Raw genomic sequence first — 20,928 nt, forward strand, 5'->3', positions numbered from 1 at the left:
TGAGCTCGCTGCCATAGATTAACCATAGATTTAATTATTTGTCACCGATGGTTGATGGTTTTGTCATCAGTGGTGGAATTCTAATGATTCTCCTCCATCAATGGCAGCCTATCTGCAATGTTTTTTCTTTTTTCCCCGACACTGGGGCACAGAGCTTAGCTCAGCCCCCGCATTGCATCAATAAGCACTACCCCTGAATCTGCTTGGCCTCGCAGCCTGCCATGCACCTCAACAGGGATGGCCATCAATAGGTGCAAACCGTTGATGATTACCTCCTACTTTCCATTAATGTTAATCACTAATGGCACAATTGATGGTGACCATTGATAGTAAACCCACCGATGGCCAGGGCCGGATTAAGGCTTGTGGGGGCCCCAGGGCAACTAAATTGTGTGGGGCCCCCTTCAAGCCACACAGAACTTCCTCTTCCAAGCTACACGGAGCCTACCCCCTGCCCAACCCTCCCTTCCCTAAGCCACACAGAGCCTACAGCTCCATCCCCGCCGCTGATTACTCACCTGACCTTCTATCAGAGATGCTCCCTAGTCCCCTCATTAGCGTCCCAGACGTGATGTGTCACAAGACGCTGATGAGGAGACTTGGGAGCTGCTCTGCGCTGTTTGCAGCAGCACTGACTGTGCTCCTGCATGCAGAACACAGAGCCACGGCAGCTGAGCCCCCATCTGGGAACAGGTGCCACTGGACCCCTGTTCTTGGCATGGTCACACCAACCCTGTGTGGGGGCCTATCTATGTGGAGGCCCCCGGGCGACTGCCCCTGTCGCCCCCGCTTAATCCGGTCCTGCCGATGGCCATCCCTAGATAGCAGATGCATAGATTTAACTCACAACAAAGTGGCAAAAATCTTCCCACTGCTAGCCAGTATCACTAGAGAGCTAAGTATTGCACAACGATCCTGGCAAATTTCCATTGGTAAGTTACGGAAATAGAAGGTTTTCTATCACTGTGATAACCGGCATTAGGAAATCATAATTATCAATTTAAATTGATAAATATGCCCCTAAGGGCAAATACAATTAGCCACATAAGCACTTTGCTTGTCTGATTCTTAGGTCCACACAGTTTGAACACATTTCCGATGTTTACGTAGTTGAGCGATAATTTGCCACTGGGCATACGGGAAAAGTTCAGAAAACGTGTACGACGCATTTTTGTACACACAAAGATGCTGTCGCAATCAGGACAGATGGTATCAGATATGGGGCAGCAATATTATGGGCGTTCCCCCTGGGAACTGGAAGGAGGCCAGAAGTGAAGACAAGAAAAGCTGCGTTCATCTTTGAATCATTCCCATTATGTCACGGAGGCTGATTCTGCTAGCAGCCTATGATATATGTACAATGTGGCAGCCTGCATGTAATTGAATCTGCACGTAAGAGTCTGTGAGTAAAGCCTCCCATACATAAGCTACAGATCGCTGTATGTTGGAATTCACAGATATGCTAATCACGATCAAAAAATTATCGTGATTGGCACATCGGTGAAATTTAACATGTACAATTTCACCGATCCTGCGACGGATTGCGGAACATAGATGTCCACCGTTCAGCATTTCCAACCGGCGGATCGGCGTTTCCGAATACATCGCAGGATCACTGGATCAGACGCCTGATGTATGGGGGCCTTAAGTTTTAGGTGGAGTCACAGCACATATTGTTCAGGAATGAGAGGTCCGGGCGGTTTATTGGTTAAGAGTTCTGTCAGCACACAGAGGGCCTGATTCAGAGCCGGACGCTCTGACCAGAGCGCTCGCTCTGAATCAGGGCCCTCCTACATGAAAATGGAGTGGCCTTATGGACGCTCGCATAGCTGTGGGTTACCACCCACGGCTTATGCGAGCGTCCATGGCGATGGTCAAGACCATCACGACCATCGGGCTTGCGACGGAGACCCTGTGGTAGGGTCTCGCTGCCGCAAGCCCAAAATCACTCCCACTGACATCACTAGGGATGTCAGTGGGGCCGGCTTCAGACGGTAGGCGTTCCCATGGGAACGCCTCCGTCTGGCAGCCACGCCCCCGGCACGCCCACCAAAGGGGGCTGACAGCACGCCCCCTTTGGTGCGAGACCCGGAGTGACGGAGAGCCCGTCGCTATCCGGGTCTCGCGCATGCGCACGACGGAGCTCCCTCCGTCGTGCGCATGCACAGTGGGGCAACATCGACCCGCTTGCGAGCATCCTGCGCTCGCGAGCGGGTCTGAATGACCCCCTGAGTCTGTATGTGATGCTATGCATATTACTCAGTATAAGGTGGCTACTGTACATGGAGGGTGCTTTTTGTGAAAGTCATCTACTTCTGTAGTAGGATCTCATGGATAAAGTATTTTCCATCTGTCATGACAATTGCTTGAACTTCAATGCACCATTGTTAAATGGTAAGAATTATCAGATATTATAGTACAGGTTGAGTTTCCGATATCCAAATATTCCAGTATATGGAATATTCAGAAATTTGGAATTTTTTAAACGCAGCTGAAATAGTGACACCTTTGCTCTGATGTTTCAATGTACACAAACTTTGTTTGATGCACAAAATTATTAAACATATTGTATAAAATTATTGCCAGGCAGTGTGTATAAGCTGTATAGGAAATATAAATTAATTTCATGTAAGTATGCAAACGTTGTTTGATGCACAAAATTATTAAAAATATTGTGTAAAATTACCTGTAGGCTCTGTGTATAAGGTGTATAGGAAACATAAATTCCCAAGATATCTCATTATGTTATGCAATTATTACAAAATACGGAATATTCCGATATCCAAAATACTTCACGTCCCAAGCATTTTGGATATGGGAGACTTAACCTGTATAAAGTGTTGGGGATACAAATAAAATTAGCCCCTAGGGTGTGCTATACCTAGAACCACCTTTTAAGGATGGGCTGCTGCTTGAGACAGCCCCTGACCACCATAAACAAACAAAGATTTGAGGACCTTGTTCAAAATAAATATATTATAAGTCCACCATTCCCATCTCACAGTTTTCCAGTAGTGACTGAATTATTTATTTATTTTAACTGGTTCATTATCTCTGCCACATTGGTGCGGCTTTGTGACTGCACCCACTAACACGATTGTATCTATGTTCGTGTTCCTCTGGTCCCTGTTTATTTTCTGTGACACATTTTCTTTTTCCACCAAAACCAAACTTTATAACTCAGAAATTGTGTTTATTTGCATCATATACATCCAGTAAATGTGTAATATACAACAAATTAGTTGACAGAGTAGTTTTAAAAAAAATGTGATTAGGTCAATTTGTTAGGATGCCTGGAGGTTCTCTGTCAAGCTGGGGGCACCTGCTATATTTACTTGGTGGTAGCTGTACTAGTGGGAATAAGGAAGCATCCCTTCTGATGCCACTGCATGTCTCTGACACGACGGATAGACTGGATCTGGGGCTGAAAAGCACTCCATTCATTCCAATGTTTGTAATCACAGTTTTCAAATAGGTATTGGTAGCCTCTGTATCCAGGATATTGATATCCCACCCAGCTGTGAAGTAGAAGAACATAGGATGTTATATATTGTCGCTGTAAGGCAGTCTCAAATAGATCTCATCAGCAATTGCTGCTTTGGTCCTTATGTATAGTGCTGGTTAGAGGGTTATAGAGGGCCTGATTCAGAGATGGACGCTGTTAGCATCACTGCTGCGTCTTTGGACATGCTAATGCAGCAGGAGGCATCTGAGGTGAAAAGACACATATGCTAATGCAGCAGGAGGTGTTTGAGGTGAAAAGACACATATTCTAATGCAGCAGGAGGCATCTGAGGTGAAAAAACATGCTAATGCAGCAGGAGGCATCTGAGGTGAAAAGACACATATGCTAATGCAGCAGGAGGTGTTTGAGGTGAAAAGACACATATTCTAATGCAGCAGGAGGCATCTTAGGTGAAAAAACATGCTAATGCAGCAGGAGGCATCTGAGGTGAAAAGACACATATGCTAATGCAGCAGGAGGTGTTTGAGGTGAAAAGACACATATTCTAATGCAGCAGGAGGCGTCTGAGGTGAAAAGACATTCTAATGCAGCAGGAGGCGTCTGAGGTGAAAAGACATATTCTAATGCAGCAGGAGGCGTCTGAGGTGAAAAAACATGCTAATGCAGCAGGAGGCATCTGAGGTGAAAAGACATGCTAATGCAGCAGGAGGCGTCTGAGGTGAAAAGCAGTGGCGTCACTGGGGGGTGCTGCCCGCACCGGGTGTCATCCTTCAAGGGGGTGACACCAAGAAGAGCAGCACATCACACCCGCGGGCCGCACACCCACGGAACCACCGCCGGCACCGACCATGAGCTGCTGGAGCCGAAGACTGTTCTGATCCCAGTCCCCGCTGGTCCTTCCTGCCGCTGGTCCGTCCTCTGCTCTGCCCGCCGCCGCCGGGTATCAGCTGCTGTTGCTGTGCTGCACATTCTTAGTCTCACCGCGCCTGGTGTCCAGAGTCACACACAGGCACAGAGAATCTCTGTGCCTGTGTGTGGTTCTGGACGCTGGCTGCGATGACGTCATCACGCACGCCGGCTCCGCAAGTAATTCTGGGAGCTGCTCAGCCTGTAGGAGGAGGAGGAGGGACTACGGGCCTGCTATGAGTGCGCTGCCAAGTGCAAGAGGGAAGTCTCAAGTCAAGTGCACACCCCACCCGGAGAGACCCAGTGCAGGCCAGCAGGTCGTGAGGAGAGGTAAGTACTGACTGCACAGGGGAGGGGGCACTGCATAAGGGCGGTACTGGGGTACTGTATAAGGGCACTATAGGGGGCACTGCATAAGGGGTGCTACTGGGCATACTGTATAAGGGGCACTGCATAAGGGGAGCTCCTGGGGGTATTGTATAAGGGGCACTGCATAAGAGCACTACTGAGGGAACTGTATAAGGACACTACTGTCTGGAGGCACTCCTAGGGGCACTGCATAAGAGGAGCTCCTGGGGGTATTGTATAAGGGGCACTACTGGGGGCACAGCATAGAGGGCTATAATACAGGGGGCCTTGCATAATGAGCTATAATACAGGAGGCATTGCATATTGGGCACAACTACAGGGGGCATTGCATAAAGGGGAACTACTAAGGGGGGAACTGCATAATGGGCACTACTACTGAGGGCATTAAATAAGGGGCACTACTACTATGGGCATTGTGTATAAGGGTCAATCATGTGGTCATTGTGTAAAATGGGCACTACTGCGCACCTTGGTCCTGATTTTTTATTTTTTTTTGGTGGAGAGGGGGGGTGTCACCGTGCATTACAGCACCGGGTGACACCAACCCTAGTGACGCCTCTGGTGAAAAGACACATATGCTAATGCAGCAGGAGGCATCTGAGGTGAAAAGACACATGCTAATGCAGAAGGAGGCATCTGAGGTGAAAAGACACATGCTAATGCAGCAGGAGGCCTCTTAAGTGAAAAAGAAGCCTCCTGACAGCATTGCAAATCCGATGCTGTGTCCACCGACCATAACCCAGTGGTTACTCAGATTGGCCCCCGCAACACCGTTGCAGAGGCCAGGAAGTCTGAGTCGGAAGACAAAGACCCTGACCTCGGCACTCCCAGAAAACGTAGACAACACGCCCCCGTTTTCCAGAATGGAAGCCGGCACTGCCCCCACCCCATGCTCAAACTGCTGTAACCTGTCAATCAGGCTGTGCTTAGGGTGCACTGCGTGCAAAGACGCAAGACCCATTCTGCAAATACGCAGATTGGATCCTGAGCTTGCGCAGGCGATCCCACCGTCAGAGATGTACGCAAACCATCAGGTTTGCGTACATCTCTGAATTAGGCCCAGAGTTCAGACATTTGTAAGTGCCTCTCAGACACATCACCATATCTCCCCAATCATTTAACATTGAATGAAAAGCTGTGTAATACTATACACTTCTATCTTATATTTATTAGGCTGCATACTGTACTAATGAATTAAAAATCTCCAATTATTATTTTTACTTACAAGCAGCAGCGGCTCCTTACCTGTCTGGCCGGGGGGTCTGCACGCCATAGGCTGCAGTCTATGCAGCCCCCTTCTCTCAGCCATCCCGGTGATTGACAGCTGATGTCACCGGTAGGCGGGGCTTAAGTCTGATGGCAGCAAGGAGTGGAGCCTAAATAAGGGGGCGTGGATTAAGTCAGGCGCTATTAGCAAACAGGCTGTCTTCGAGGGACTGCATGCAGTCTATGCAGCCCCCTTCTCTTAGCCATCCCGGTGATTGACAGCTGATGTCACCGGTAGGCGGGGCTTAAGTCTGACGGCAGCAAGGAGTGGAGCCTAAATAAGGGGGCGTGGATTAAGTCAGGCGCTATTAGCAAACAGGCTGTCTTCTAGGGACTGCATCAGCTAGAGCCACTAAAAGCCAGATAGGGCTGACATAATAGCAGGGAGTGGCTTCCCATTGGAAGCACTTTCTCAGGGATGGCCATCGTTGGAGTGTCCATTGGTGATTACCATCGATGACACAAAAAACAAATGGTTGAATTGATGGTTTGCACCTCTCGATGGCCACCACTGCTGGGGGCATGGCGGGCCACGGGCCAATAAAATATGGGGACAGGGCTCAGATTCCATAATTAGTTGCTGAGACGGGGCAAATATTTTGGGAGCTCAAGCATCCACAGCTGACTCCTGTAACTGGTAACACAGTAAATCATGTCCGTGGAATCCTCTAACTGTTTAAAAATAATTTAAGAGAATTTTGACCAACAATTTTCTTAATCAAACAAATCTTTACTTATACTGCAGTTGAATAACCAGAGACAGTTCTAGTTCTGTGTGTGTTTGGGTTTGTCTATCCAGTATTTGCTGTGTGCTTCTGGGAGCTAAATTGCACTGTTGGAGTTAGTCATTGGTCTGACTTTTGACCAAACTGAAAGAGCTAGAACTTACGTTCCACTAGGCACTCTCACGCTTCCCACGCGGTCACAGAATCCATAGGCCCACAGGCTGGGCACGTCATCCTCAATGATTTCCATCTTGTTACCCTTGAAGTCCGCGGATTCGAACAGGGTGATTTTATGTTCCTGGCTATCCTATAGATGTTCAGAAAAAAATGTGTGTAGATTTATAACATTTGAGTGACACTACATACATATTTCTCAATTGTTATATAGTTAACTACTTATGTCGTACATCAGGGTCATACCATAGTTAAAATCATTAGATTTCCGCTGTCATAGTTTCAATAACAAATAGAACTTGTGTCCAAGTTTTAATGTTTATATTCTATAATGTTCAGGGGCTGCAGCCCCCCCAGTAAAATCCGCCACCTCAGTGTAGTTAGTGCAGTCCGTGGCTACACTATGACTGGAAGTGGCTTCCTATTGGAAGCGCTATCTGACAGTCAAATAAACAACAGGCAGTCTCAGGGGGAGGTGTCTTCTACCTCTGGGGCTGCCTGGGCTTCTATTAGCAGAGAGCGGCTTCCAGGAGGAAGCCGCTACTCCTGCCTTTCCGCCAGCCCTAACCGGCTTCTAGGGGCTGCAGACGAAAGAGCCCTTTGGAAGCCTGTGACATGCACATGCGCGGCTCCCCGCCGCTAATGCGCATGCGCTGGTGGGGAGCCTGACAGATGGATTGTGCAGGCGCCAGCCAGGAAGAGCGGGTGAGTGATTGTACCCTTTCGTTTTCAGTGGCAGCAGCACCCCAAGAGGGTAGGATATTAAATAGCTGATAATATTAAATAGCTTTCTTGGAAATACATAAATGTACTTACTGGTGACCTCTTTTAGAAGCAGCTTCAATATTAAATGTTTCTAACTAAAGGTTCTTTATTAAATTTTTAGCATACAAGGGAAATGCCTTCCGTTGCATCTTCTTCAATATTAGTGCTAAGGAAATGAGAACATCTGCTGCTTCTTCCCTAGTACCTGCTTCATATTTATTAACTGCCCTGATTAACAACATTTTATGTGCAAAGAACCCCTATAAATAAGCTGCAATATATAGCATTACAAATAAAATCCTGGTTTAGCTGTAGTTTTGCAATCGTTTGGCCAAGATCCCATTATTTCACAGTCATTTCATTCTGAACATAGCACCACTCTGATGACACGGTGACTGGCAGCTGGATTAAGAGGCTGGGATGTCGGCCAATGAAAGACTGCAAAGACAACTATAGACATTGTCACACTACTAGAATAAACCTGCTTTTCTGATGCTAAATTGAACTGATCCCAGATATGGTCTTTTATCTTAGTGTGAAGCAATTCATAAAAACAGCAGATAGTATGGCTCAATCTGACAACCAACAGAATGCATATAAAGAATATCTAACACATATCTGGTAAGAAAAAAATAATTATCAAGCTTAAGGATGCACACTAAAACCACGTAAGTGTAGCTTAACGGATGGATATTATCTTTGGCTCTAATACTAGCATTGGACTGCTTTCCTTTGTTTATACAGAGATTTGTAAAATGCTTCCTTAAAACCTACTATATCCTGGAACATTTCCTACGAGCTCAAGTTCGGGTTTTTAGACATATTTAATCTTTTGAAAATCTTGAATGTTAGTGTTCAGTATTTTACAGAAATTTTTCTTTTTAATAAAATAAAACGTGCATATAAAGACCAAGCTAAGAACACAGATGTCATGAGTAAAATGATATAGCACATTTCAATTACTACTTACTTTGACATTATATTTTGAACTAATGGGGGTATATTTACTAAAGTGCTGGTTTTTAGAAGTGGAGATGTTGCCAATAGCAACCAATCATAGCTAGAATCTGGTTGCTATGAGCAACATCTCCACTTCTAAAACCCACACTTCAGTAATTATACCCCATGGTGTTCATGCAATAATACTTTATGTTGTTTGACTAATCCCTATGATATATTATCTTTATGATATTGATTACAATCATTACCAATATAAATGCTGTGCGGGAGTAAATAGAATTTAATTGTTATCTTCTAATTGCTGGCATTCCTTCATTTATCACTGTATCAATCATGTCATTAGTATTGGAGTAGTAAACAGTAGAGTACAACTAATGGAAGCTATCTCAGTGGCTCTCAAACTTTGTCCTCAGGACCCGGCCTACACAGTTAATGATGTTCAGGTCATCTAGCAGGTGCTCAGGTGTATCACCAACTGTCACATTTTAAAGAACCACAGGTGACCTGAAAACATTAACTGTTTGGGGTCCTGAGGACCGAGTTTGAGAACCCCTGCACTATACCTAACCTAATTAAGACTTCAAAACAGAAACGCATGAAGCTCACCATTTTGATGGGGCGTAGGGACACGAAGCAGTCGCTCCTATAGCTGCTAGACCAGGTATCCCAACGAGGATACTCGCCCTTCTCCAAGATAAACATCTCGCCACGGAAGTTGGACTGCTCATGAGCAACCCAGCTGAGAAGATGTGCACAGGGAGGCCACAAATCACATATTATCCAGAGTGATAGAATTATACCAAAGATCACCGCACAACACAAACATGATGACAACACAGGGGGAGAAAAAGGATATAGTGAGAATATAATTCATATTGCTACATATTAAATACTCATATCAAATCTGATGAAGAGTTCATTGTTGTCTCAAAAGGTTTTATGGAATGGAAGCTGGACTGCTCCTAAGCAACCTAGCTGAGAAGATGTGCACAGGGAGGCCAGAAATCACATAGTAGCCAGAGTGATAAAATAGAATTATACCAAAGATCAGCGCACAACACAATTTAATAATGATAATAATGTTAACTACAGTGGATTAAATATTACATTTAAGTGAATATTGTAAATGTTTTCAATGCATTATATTTGTATATTTATAAATGCAGTACATGATCAGAGTTATCTATCAAGGTGCACGGATGCAGTAAACAGGCTGACCATACTTTGATGAATCATCTTCTCTGCTAATAAATCATATATACTTTATATACATTTCAATATATTTTACTGTGTATAAACCCACCAATGTAATCATTCTTGTGGGGAAAGACATGAGAGTTTATAGCTGCATACATTTTTCACTTATTTCCAAGTGTCATATTCATGGGCCTGACTGCTACTCATAAATCAGCAAAGGACATCCTGCACTGCTCTGTCACTTTCAATTTTCTCTTTGTTGAGTATTAGCCTCGGGCTCTAGCTATGAAATTTCTGTAAGGTAGCTATGATAATTCCAACTTGTTGCTGCTGAGCCATCAGATGGGTACAATAACTGAACAGTGATGTATCCTACCCCTAACCTACTGAATCACATACAATGCAAAGTAAACTAATTGTGCACAAAGTGCCCAATAATAATTTTCTTTATCAGTTTTGCATTTAAAATCTCTACAATACAGTTATGTACAAATAATATAATGTACAATGCTATAGACAATGATTCTAAGAACGTGTTGTTTAAATATTTCCTTATACTTTAAAGTTGCTATGTAAAGGTCACTTCAATTTAACTTATTTTCAATATGAAGGTATAAGAACGGTCTTTGTATTTGTTTATACATGTTTTTATTATTGGCTTAATAAAATATAAAGCTTTGATCAAATGTATTATGATAATATAAATAATTTTATTTCTATTGGTACAGAATTGAATATTGTTATTATACAGAACAATCACTATAATAGCATTTTTAACACAGAATATTGCATTAAATTGAATAAGGATGTAGTTGATTAAAGAAAGATTGGATATAATACTTTGAATGCAAAAAATAAGCCTTTATGGGATAATTATGGAAATGGAAAACTAATAGGTTTAATCCTTTATACTCACATATTACCTGTCTTTAGAATTCTGATTAGGGAGTTACTGATATCTGGTTTTAGAAACTGTCTATTTATAAACCAAAACCAGGTGTGCCATGTGTACCAAGAATATGAGTTATAGGAAAAATTATTTCTATATTTTTTTTCTGTTATATTAATATTGACCACATTAAAGACATATGTGTTTGCTGTCTTACATTTGTTTTGGGTATCAAAGGATATCCCTACATCTGACAGATTATTTATTTTTTACTTAGCCAGCTTTAACATTAGGGTATAGCTGTTATATAAATACTTGAAAATTATATATTTTTTTCTGTGTGCCATATATATCTAAACTCAATGTAACCATTTTCTTTTCTCTCATAGAAAAAAGGGATGTAATAAATAAGTGAAGGAAAAGTAGATATTGCTAGATGAGCACTATCTTCTAGTCACGTCTGATGATTCAGACACCACTAGAAGATACAAATCATATTCACCGACTATTAATAGCTCCACTCCGAGAGATGCCCGGAGAGGAGACACAGAAGGACACTTCGGGGAGTGGGGCTGGGTTCCTATGTCATTAGGTCCTGCCCCCATCATGACAAACTTCCGCAAATGACACGTTTTTGCATCATTTAGTCCCGCTCCCTCCATACAGATCTGCGATTCCCGTCAATTATCTCCCCATCCTGCCCACTTCACTAGGTAGTGGGCGGGATGTGGGAGAATCGGATACTATTCCGGGGGTGTGGGGGGCTACCGGAAAATTCGGGAGCCTCCCGCAACAACTGGGAGAGTAGGTAAGTATAATGCAAATTCAAACAATAACTAAGAGACAATTGCACATCCTTCACACATTCTTTTAACAATACAAATCAAATTAAGATTTTAAAATTTTAGCTGGAGCTCTTAGCACTTACGGTCCAGAGTCGACAATAACACTGCGTACTCTGTCGAAGCCCCTCTCCCCAAGGTTCACACACTCATTCAGAAGTTCCATGTGCCTTCCCTGAAAGTTTTCTTGCTCAAAGATAATCACCTGCAGAGGAAATGAGTCATCTTAGAATGAAACCCGTTATGTCAACAGAGTGTGTGTATATAAGGTTTATGTCATTTGAAAAGGGTTTGTTGGCGTCTTTGGTTTTTTAAACAGGCTAGACAGAAAATATAAATTCAGGCTTCTACATAAATCTACATGGAGAGCCATGCATATGTGTGCTGCTACTAGTACTAAATCTGCAATGTAGGCAAAATTTGGTCCTATTTTATACTATGACATTTTTAAATAAATATAAAATATACAGAATGAAAATGTCCAGCTTTCCAATAATTAATGTGTCTTACATTCCCTCAAAATAACTACATCAAGCAAATAACAAATAAGATCATTGGAAGAATACTAACATCACTGCCAGCATGCAGAGGCGTCCTTATACACTGTTGCTCAAGTTGAGCTAAATAGATCCTGTCTGCAGTCCAGGTCCCATGCGACTTGGCCTCGTCTAGCGTCTCTTTGCTCAAATGCACATCTTACAGTATTTGTATAATGAAAACAAATAGAAGCGACAATACTACATTGCTAGTATACACTGACCACTGGGGTGCGTGGCATTTGTACATCTGTGTGTGACTGAACCCGTGTAAAAAGGGCTCTGATGCCAGCAGCTGCGGCTTTTCCTCATACCGAGCTCCAGATTGTGCTTCATCTGCGTCTTTGTACATGTTATACTAATTTCTGTGCGATTAAAGGCGCAGCCTAGCGTCACTAGTATACTGTGAGTGGCTTGTCGCTGTGTCTCCAATGTGACTATGATGCAAAATTTAAAGAAAGATACGGTACGCTGCTCATCTCGGAGCGTCTCAGTCGTACTGGACATCTCATGCCGTGTGGCGTGAAGGCACTCATTGTATGAGGACACATCTGTAGCTAGTGTTAAATGTTATATAGCAGTTTTGTTTCTAGTAAAAAATATATATAAATTACGCAGTGAACTCTACTATTGGCGTATCTATATTGGGTGCAGAGTGTGCGGTGCACACGGGCACTTGGATCCAGCGGGGCCCACATTGCACACCCTGCACCCATTATTAATACTTATTTTTCTGGAGTCCCGGGGCGGCGCTGCAGTAGCATCGCAAATCACTGGGAAAATGGCAAGGCGGTCATTTTCCTAGACATTTTTGCATGCACAGTAGAGGTGTCTCCGTGATCATGGCATGCGCCCCATGTTACCGGAGACCTGCGCATGCACAGTAGACTCGGCCCCCCTCTCTTAAACCTCCCCTGATCTCTACCCATGTTCAACACACTTGTATGAAATAATCAGTGTCATACTGATCTGCTAAAAAAAAAAACTGAAGAGGGAGCAGGTCACCATTTTTTACCGCCTTTAAGTGTTTATTTTATTTTATGATATTATTTATATTGCACATATAATTTAGTCAAACATGCCTCCAATTCAATCAAGTTTACCACTACTTTTTTGTGCATGAAATTACAGAAGACAATGTGACATGTCCGAAGTCAGAAGTTCCTATGGATCTCAATTAAATTTTTCTGATATAAGTGTCAGTGCGTTTTACCAGCTAGTCTCACTCACTATATAATGCAAACGTCTGTCAACTCTCTGTTTAATGGGGATTAGTAATTTGTAATAGATATAAACTCTTATCACAATCTATAAGGGCTGTAGAACCTGTAGCTGCCTACTAAACCTTATTATAGACAGTAAAAACAACATTGCCAGTAACAAATTATAAGATTACACAACTAATATAATAAAAATGTTAACATTTATTTGTAACTTTCCATTTTATTTATCTTGAGGCATTATACTAAAGGTTAAATAGAGTCTAATTTCATGCAATGCATTCTTGTTTTATCTAGAAATAAAATACATTAATGATCGTATAGGGTATGTCTAATGCATCTGTAGCATTTATCAGGGGCGTTTCAAAAGAGGTGGGGACGCGTTTGAAGTCTCTGTCCAGGGCCCCCTCCTCTCTCTCTGGCGGCCGGCTGTGCACTGAGCGCAGTGCCATACCGGTAGACTCTGTGTACTAGAGTGTACCCAGAGACTCCAAATTTTTAATAAATACTACTCTGCCGCCAGAGTACCACGTCAGCATCGCTGTGAAAATCACCTGGAAAATGGCTGCCGCTGCCTTTTTCCTGGTGTTTCGTGCATGCGCAGTAGGGAAAACACCGGGAAAATGGCCGCGGTGCCATTTTCCCAGGTCCCCGGGAAAATGGCGCCACAGCCATTTTCCCGGTGTTTTTCTTACTGTGCATGCACAAAACGCTGGGAAAAAGGCTGTGGCGACCATTTTCCAGGCCATTTTAACAGCGCTGAGACCGGCGCCGACGTGGAACTCTGGCGACAGAGTGGTATTTATTAAAAGTATGGGTGCAGGATGTGCGGTGTGGGAGTCCAGGGGCTTGTGTGCCCTGCACCCATTATAGAAATGCTCCTGGTATTTATGTATTATAAATAACAATAACAATATGCATTTTCTAGTATCTTAACTCCACATGGAATCATATTGATATGTATTGGTTAATTAGACACTTTATAAAAACACAATGGGGCCGAATTTGAGTTTGGAGCAAAGCAAAAAAATAAAAAGCAAGTAACTGTATTTTGGCAAAACCATGTTGCACGGCAGTTGGGGGAGATTTAAAATGTGCAGAGAGATTTAATTGTTTAAACACTAAACAATTTATCCAATATATCGTTCTGATGCTGATCATTATATAGTGTCTATTCCCAATCCCTCCTTACTGGCCATCGCTCATTTCATCGTCCCATCCATGTGCTGCACGTCAGTGTATACACTCTATATCATGTGTTCTGTGATTTAGTGGGATTGAAACGGCCATCGCATAGTTTGTCACATCGTATAGTATGTACCCAGCTTTGGATTTGAAAGTTGTCCAAATTGAAATTTAAATTGCAGTTTAAACAGTATTTGTGGGCTACATATAAAAGTAACTAGTGTTTATCGTGCATGCAAAATAATAAATGTATTTGCACCCCTTGCATTGCAAAATAATTTGTCCCAGTGCAAAATTACTTGCTTTATTTTGTTTGCTTTGCTCCCAACTCAGAATCAGCCCCTATATCTGAGTTAGAGATGTGCGCTGACCCCCGGCTTTTGAATCTGGATTCATTTTTCGTGTTTTGGTTCTGCAAAACCACCCTTAAGTGTTTTGGTTTTGGATCTGGATTTAAAAATAAAAAAATAATAAAAAGTTTTTTAAAACAGCTAAAATCATGTAATTTTTGCAGTCCAAAACCCGAAATTTGGATTTAAAATTAAAATTCCGAAGCACTGTAAGATCAGAGCCGCCAATCAGATTTATCCGGATTTCCTCAGGAGATTAGAACCGTGACTCTCTGTCCAAATTCATGAAATTCAGGTGGATTCGGATTTCTGGAGAACTGAACCGCACATTTCTAATCTGAGTAGATGATTCTAATCACAACTACCGTTTGTATAAGCTTGTGTAGAAATTAGTTATAGATCTACTACTAACAATTTTGTGTCATCTCTCCATAAGAAATGATAAATATGTGAAAACAATTATATAAAAGCAAATAGTGAGACAGTGACAGCCGAATATTATACATAATAGAACAATACAAGATATATGATTATATAATTAGCATAATGTTTATCGTATAGTTAAATAAAGCTTCATTAAATACCTTGAAGGATCCTGTGCCTGGTTCCCCAGATTTTGTGGGCTTGGTTACAGGAATTGGAGCTGGGGCAGGGTTACCCTTTTCCTTGCTATCACCGCCCTGGCTGGCAGCGGCAGCAGCAGCAGCTTTAGGTGTCTGAGACATTTTGGACCTTTTTGTTCTAAAAGCTATGTGAAATGACATTGTCAACATGGACACAAGTTACACAATTGTATACCTATCAATATAGTATTAAACGTAATAGCTGTGATATAATACCTTTACCAAGTATTTTACCATAAACACACAGATTTCACAAAAGAAGTGTGACTCAATCAATTAAAAAGAGATATATATATATATATATATATATATAAAACCTACTTTGTTCAGACATAACAAAAATCTAGTTTTATGGTAATTTTTTACTCTATAAATAAAAGCCACCAAATACAGATGGATATACATCATGGAATCTTGTATACATATATAGGAGTATGGAATGTTCACGGAACAAAAAGTTGTGCATCCATTTCTATAACTTACATTTTTATCACCAAGAGTTTGTGATGTGCTTAGTACTATTTTTGCCTCTTACCTGATAGAGCTGTTCCTTGCTGGATCTACCAGGCTTGTTGCTGAGCGTTCAGTAGGACCTATAATTTATACCCTGGCAAAGGCAGACTCGGAATAGTGGAGGACAATAGAACTCATAGCTCATCAGTGTCTGATTAGGAAGCTGCTAGTCATCACATATTTCAATGTACCCAGTCATCTGTAAGCAAACCCCATTCACAGCAGCTGAACCAAGCACTTTACATTGTTGATCAGAAGTGTGCTAAATATATAGAGTTGAAAGTCCTGACGTGATATTTTGGATCCTATATGGTTTTACCTTATATAATATAAGTATATAATAAATATTGCAAGACCTACAATTGAAATGGAGTTATGGAAATCATGTGTTTATGTATTAACATAATCATTGTATACGCAAAAATTTTCACAAAATCCATATATCATCTATCTTATACTGTACCAGATGCTGTAAGAAAACAAGCTGCTAAGATCTCTGCACCATATGTATGTATCTAATAGCAATCTGACTAAGAAACCAGCCTAATTTTACATTATTGAGAGATGTTTGGCTAATTGCTAACCCAAGTGCAATGTAGGGAGTCCATTTAAATCTAACAGCCTTGCTACAAAGTATACATTTGTGGCTCCTACTCAGGGGCAGATTTAGGGATTAGGACGCCCCTATGCACAACAGTAATGGCCGTACCCCTCTGCCCAATTTTTCTCTTTCATTGTTTGGTTATTAGCCCTCATTTGATGATTAGCAATTTAATGTAATAATAAGAAAAAAGTCACAAACTATGACATTTAGTTTTATTTTTAATTATGTATACATATTTAATAAGAAGACCAGTTTACACGGGCAGTCTGCGCATGTCCTACCCATTTATATTCCACTCAAGATGGCATATGGTACAGTAGAGTGGAAATATTTTGTAGTTACTGGTAAATTGTACTCACAAATATGTACTCACATGCCATTCCCCAACAAGTGGCGCCCCTAATGGGACATTCACCACTCTCTCTACGCCTGACATGGCACTGTATATGTAATGATCAAAATGACAATATGCAATATGTTTGGAAAGGATGAGAAGGAAGGCTATTTCCCTCACTGTTTCAAACTGCAGATTGGTTCGGTTAGGGACCTATAAAATGCATTTCATAAGGCCAATATTTTAAAATACATACCTTTTAAAATGTATTCTTTTCTTTTGTACTTATTGTATATGGGAATGCCTGTAACGCTCAATAGCGCTATGCTGCTTTCTATGATTGGAAACACTATCATGCTCCGGGCTTTAAAAAACACTTTCTTAACTCTCAGGTGTCTGTAGGTGTCTGTTCAGGCTAGCACTGAGGTCCGCTCAGGGTGTTCATCACTGCCGGATAGCACACAGGTCCGCTCATACTGCACATCTTTTACGGCTGGTGCTGAGATTTAGCTGTGCTGCTCCTGCCCCATCCTGTCACTGAGCATTCAGATGGCTCTCCGCAGCCCCTTGCTCACAGCGTGACTTCCCAGCATGACATCATTGATGGCACACAAGCTGCACACCAGAGTTCCTGCCTAAACCACGGTATGGGCGCAGTAATATTGGACTCTGTTACCTGACACTCTTCCTCCACTCAGAGCGCTGCTCCCAGACCAGCTGATTGCAGCAACCTATGCCTGGGGATCCTCCCCTATAAATTACATTTCCTGACTGGCCTCTGTTGCCAGTAAAACGTTGCTTCTGCTGAAGTTACAGCTCTGTGCTGAGCTTCCAGGTATTCTTTGTCTGAATGGTTCCAGTCCGTGTGATTCCAGTTACAAGTCTCCATTCCATCTACACTCCAGTCTGTTTTTAGCACAGAGACTTGTTTCTATCTGACTCCATTGGTCCTAGTTGATATCTCCAAACATAGGTCCCATCCGATATATCCAAATACCGTTTCCATTTGATATCCTCAAACATCGGTCTCAAACCAATCAAGTTCTTCAATTCATCAACATTGGTCTCAAACCGATCAAGTTCTTCAATTCATCAACATCGATCTCAAACCAATCAAGTTCTTCAATTCATCAATATCGTTCTCAAACTGATCAAGTTCTTCAATTGATCAATATCGGTCTCAAACCGATCCAGCTCTCAATCCAGCATCATCGGTCCTAATCTGATTCTGCCCATCTCTTCAGTATCATATCTAGTTCCCATTCCAACCTGCTGTTCAATAAAGACATCTACCTTACTGTCCTCGCCTTCGGGCCCATCATTCTCTACAGTTCTTCTCCTCACATCATACATGAGTAAGTACTTTTTTTTTTTGTAAATAAGAAAAATTTTACAAACAGTACTGTCTTATAAGAAATACTTTGTTACAAGTATACATTTTTTTTTTTTATGGTTCTGGTTTAAAAAAATATTCAATGAGGGAGGTTAACAGAACAGACAGTACAACCTACTGCTGGATTAAGGATCTCTGGCAGTAACCCTAATAATTATAATTTTAGTACATAAATGTAAGTATTTGATGATGTTTGATCTAATTAATGATGAGGATTATGCAAGTAATGATGTTACTATTATGATTTTTTTTGAGGAGAAGTAATGCAAGTAATGATGCTACTATTATGTTTTTTTTTAGGAGAAGTTAATTATTGAAGAGGGAAGAATACTCTGTATAATATGACGGTCACACTCATCGTTATTATTTGGGAATCAATAATGCTCTTTGTATTATATGGTGGTAACAACTACTCTCTATACCTAACCTAATCTAACCACCCTAACCCTCCTTAGGGGTGCCTAACCCTAACTTCCGCCCCAAGTGCCTAACCCTAATCCCCCCTCTAAGTGCCTAACCCTAACCACCCCCTTCCCCGCTGCCTAAACCTAAGTCCCCCGGGGTGTGCCTAACCCTAAGTCCCCCCTGGGGGTGCCTAACCCTAACCCTCCCTCCCCCTAGCCTAACCCTAACCCTCCCGGGGGGGTGCCTAACCCTAAGTCCCCCCCTGGGGGACTCATGCTCTCTGCATGTGGTTGTCACTTATGCTCTCTGATTATATGGTTGTCACTAATGTTCTTTATATAGTGGTCACTGATGCACTCTGTATTATATGATGGTCCAGCGCCATAACTTAGAGACAGTGTTGGCCATGCCCCCTCAGCACATGACTACATGGGGGGCAGGGCCACAAGCAACCAGAACAAGAGTGCTGCCTGGAGGGCAGTTATGACTGCAGTCTGTTGTTTGGAGCATCCATGGTTGCACTGTATCTGCGATTCTGGCTGCACAGTGCCATTCAAGACACCCTGCTAGCCAGATACAGGGACCGTGGATGGTCGACTGTGCTCTGTGCGGTGGCACCGGTCGCCAATTGTGATGGTCACTAATGCTCTCTATATTATATTGTGGTCACTGATCCTCTGTGTATTGTATGGTTGTCACTCACACTCTCTGTATTTTACGGCAGTCAAAACTACTCTCGGTATTGTATGACTCTCACTGATGCTCTCAGTATTATATGGTGGTCACTGATGCTCTTGTATTATATGGCAATCAGTTTAATGTTATCTGGATTGTATGGTGTCACCATGATGTCTGCATTATATGGAGGTCACTGCAATGCTTTGTTGTGGGTTAGGTAGTGTAGCACAGGCAGTGATACTTACCTAGTCTTGAGATAGTGGGGCCTGCATTCTCCATTTAAAAGTGAAGACCCCCCCCCAGAACCACAGAGTAAATGCAGCAGGTGCTGGTACCTTAATGTAATGGGACTAAAAACAATACTGATGACTGTGTTTAAGCAAGCTAAAAGTGACTGCTATCTTCTAAGGGGGGAAGGAGGAGCTGAGTGTTTGCCCTGAGTGACGGAAAGCCTAGGTTCACCCTTGGTTAGGCCCAGCCCTGTCTAGAATATTTTTTTATTTGATATTATCCAAGTAGATTATCTAGTATAAATTGATTATATACTGTATCAGTGGAGTTGTCCATTATTCTAACATTTCTAGGAGTCTTCATTAAATTTTTGCAAAATGAATGGACAACTAATATTTAATTAATTTTCCATAGTATTGTATGAGTACATATCCTTAGTATTCTTGATTGGATCTATTTCTAGTGTTTAAAAAAGTTAATAATTATAATCAGCTAGGATTGTAATCCTGCAACACTAAATGTCCATAGGAGCTTGTTAGGGAAATATGAGACATTTATAAAATAGAGGTCATTTGTTGTTTCATGCCAGGATCACATTCTATTATCCATGTCACTTAAGATGGATTGGTCACTATTTATGGGCTCCCATTGACTTACGATCAATAATATAACCTTGATTTACTGTATGTAAATATATTTATTTTTCATAAGTGTAAATTGATATCCTCTATTAATGTATTGATGTTTCTCATCCCATCCCTCTATTCCCTCGTTTGTCAATTATACCATTTTTGAAAAATGTTGATAAAAATCTTTAAATACTGTGTCTGCACCAGCAAATGTCATGAAACATACACAAGTCTTCTATGTACAGAAATATGAAAATTTTTAAAAATTTTACATCCACTTAACCATACTTCTTTGTAAATATTTAAATAAAATGTTACATGGAATAACACATAATAAAATGTCTACTAACATATTTTATTATTAATAATAATAATAATAATAATAATAATAATAAAATAGATCTTTACAACTAAGGGGTCAGTCCAATTAGGTGCAAGCTGTTTTCCAGGTAAACTCAGACTGCATTTGCAATCCAATTCCAAAGTCTAATTTTTTTTTCAGAGGAAATCGTGCAAAACGCCTTAGACCCCCCTCCAAATGACTTATTAGAGATTTAGAAGTTTTCAACTAGCTTCATTTGCCCAATGATTACATGTCATTTTTTGGGTGTTTAAAACAAATGGCCGCAAATTACCCCCAAGTCATCTGCATTTTTATCTTTTAAAAA

At 41.7% G+C, this 20,928-nt stretch overlaps 1 protein-coding gene across 1 annotated transcript; it reads right to left on the minus strand.

Moving 5' to 3' along the window:
- Nucleotides 1–3,172: 3,172 nt before the first annotated feature.
- On the minus strand, nucleotides 3,173–16,066 carry CRYBB1 (crystallin beta B1). The gene is made up of 6 exons (XM_088467912.1): nucleotides 16,009–16,066; nucleotides 15,435–15,598; nucleotides 11,646–11,764; nucleotides 9,238–9,370; nucleotides 6,897–7,039; nucleotides 3,173–3,518 (listed from the first exon to the last, which is right to left on the minus strand). Exons 2-6 carry the CDS (start codon nucleotides 15,573–15,575, stop codon nucleotides 3,332–3,334), a joined length of 723 nt encoding a protein of 240 aa, XP_088324038.1. The 5' UTR covers nucleotides 15,576–15,598; nucleotides 16,009–16,066; the 3' UTR covers nucleotides 3,173–3,331.
- Between the last annotated feature and the right edge of the window lie 4,862 nt (nucleotides 16,067–20,928).

Source organism: Taudactylus pleione, unplaced genomic scaffold (assembly GCF_031769625.1).
Source record: "Taudactylus pleione unplaced genomic scaffold, aTauple2 ptg000078l, whole genome shotgun sequence".
In the NCBI taxonomy this organism is placed as follows: domain Eukaryota; kingdom Metazoa; phylum Chordata; class Amphibia; order Anura; family Myobatrachidae; genus Taudactylus; species Taudactylus pleione.

Excerpts from the sequence above, each read along its gene's own strand:
- CRYBB1 (XM_088467912.1), bottom strand. The coding sequence starts at position 15,575 with ATGTCTCAGACACCTAAAGCTGCTGCTGCTGCCGCTGCCAGCCAGGGC. Across the intron at positions 7,040-9,237 it reads CCCTACGCCCCATCAAAATG|GATAGCCAGGAACATAAAAT; the intron begins GTGAGCTTCATG and ends GAACATCTATAG. Across the intron at positions 3,519-6,896 it reads GTGAGAGTGCCTAGTGGAAC|CTGGGTGGGATATCAATATC; the intron begins GTAAGTTCTAGC and ends TCTACTTCACAG.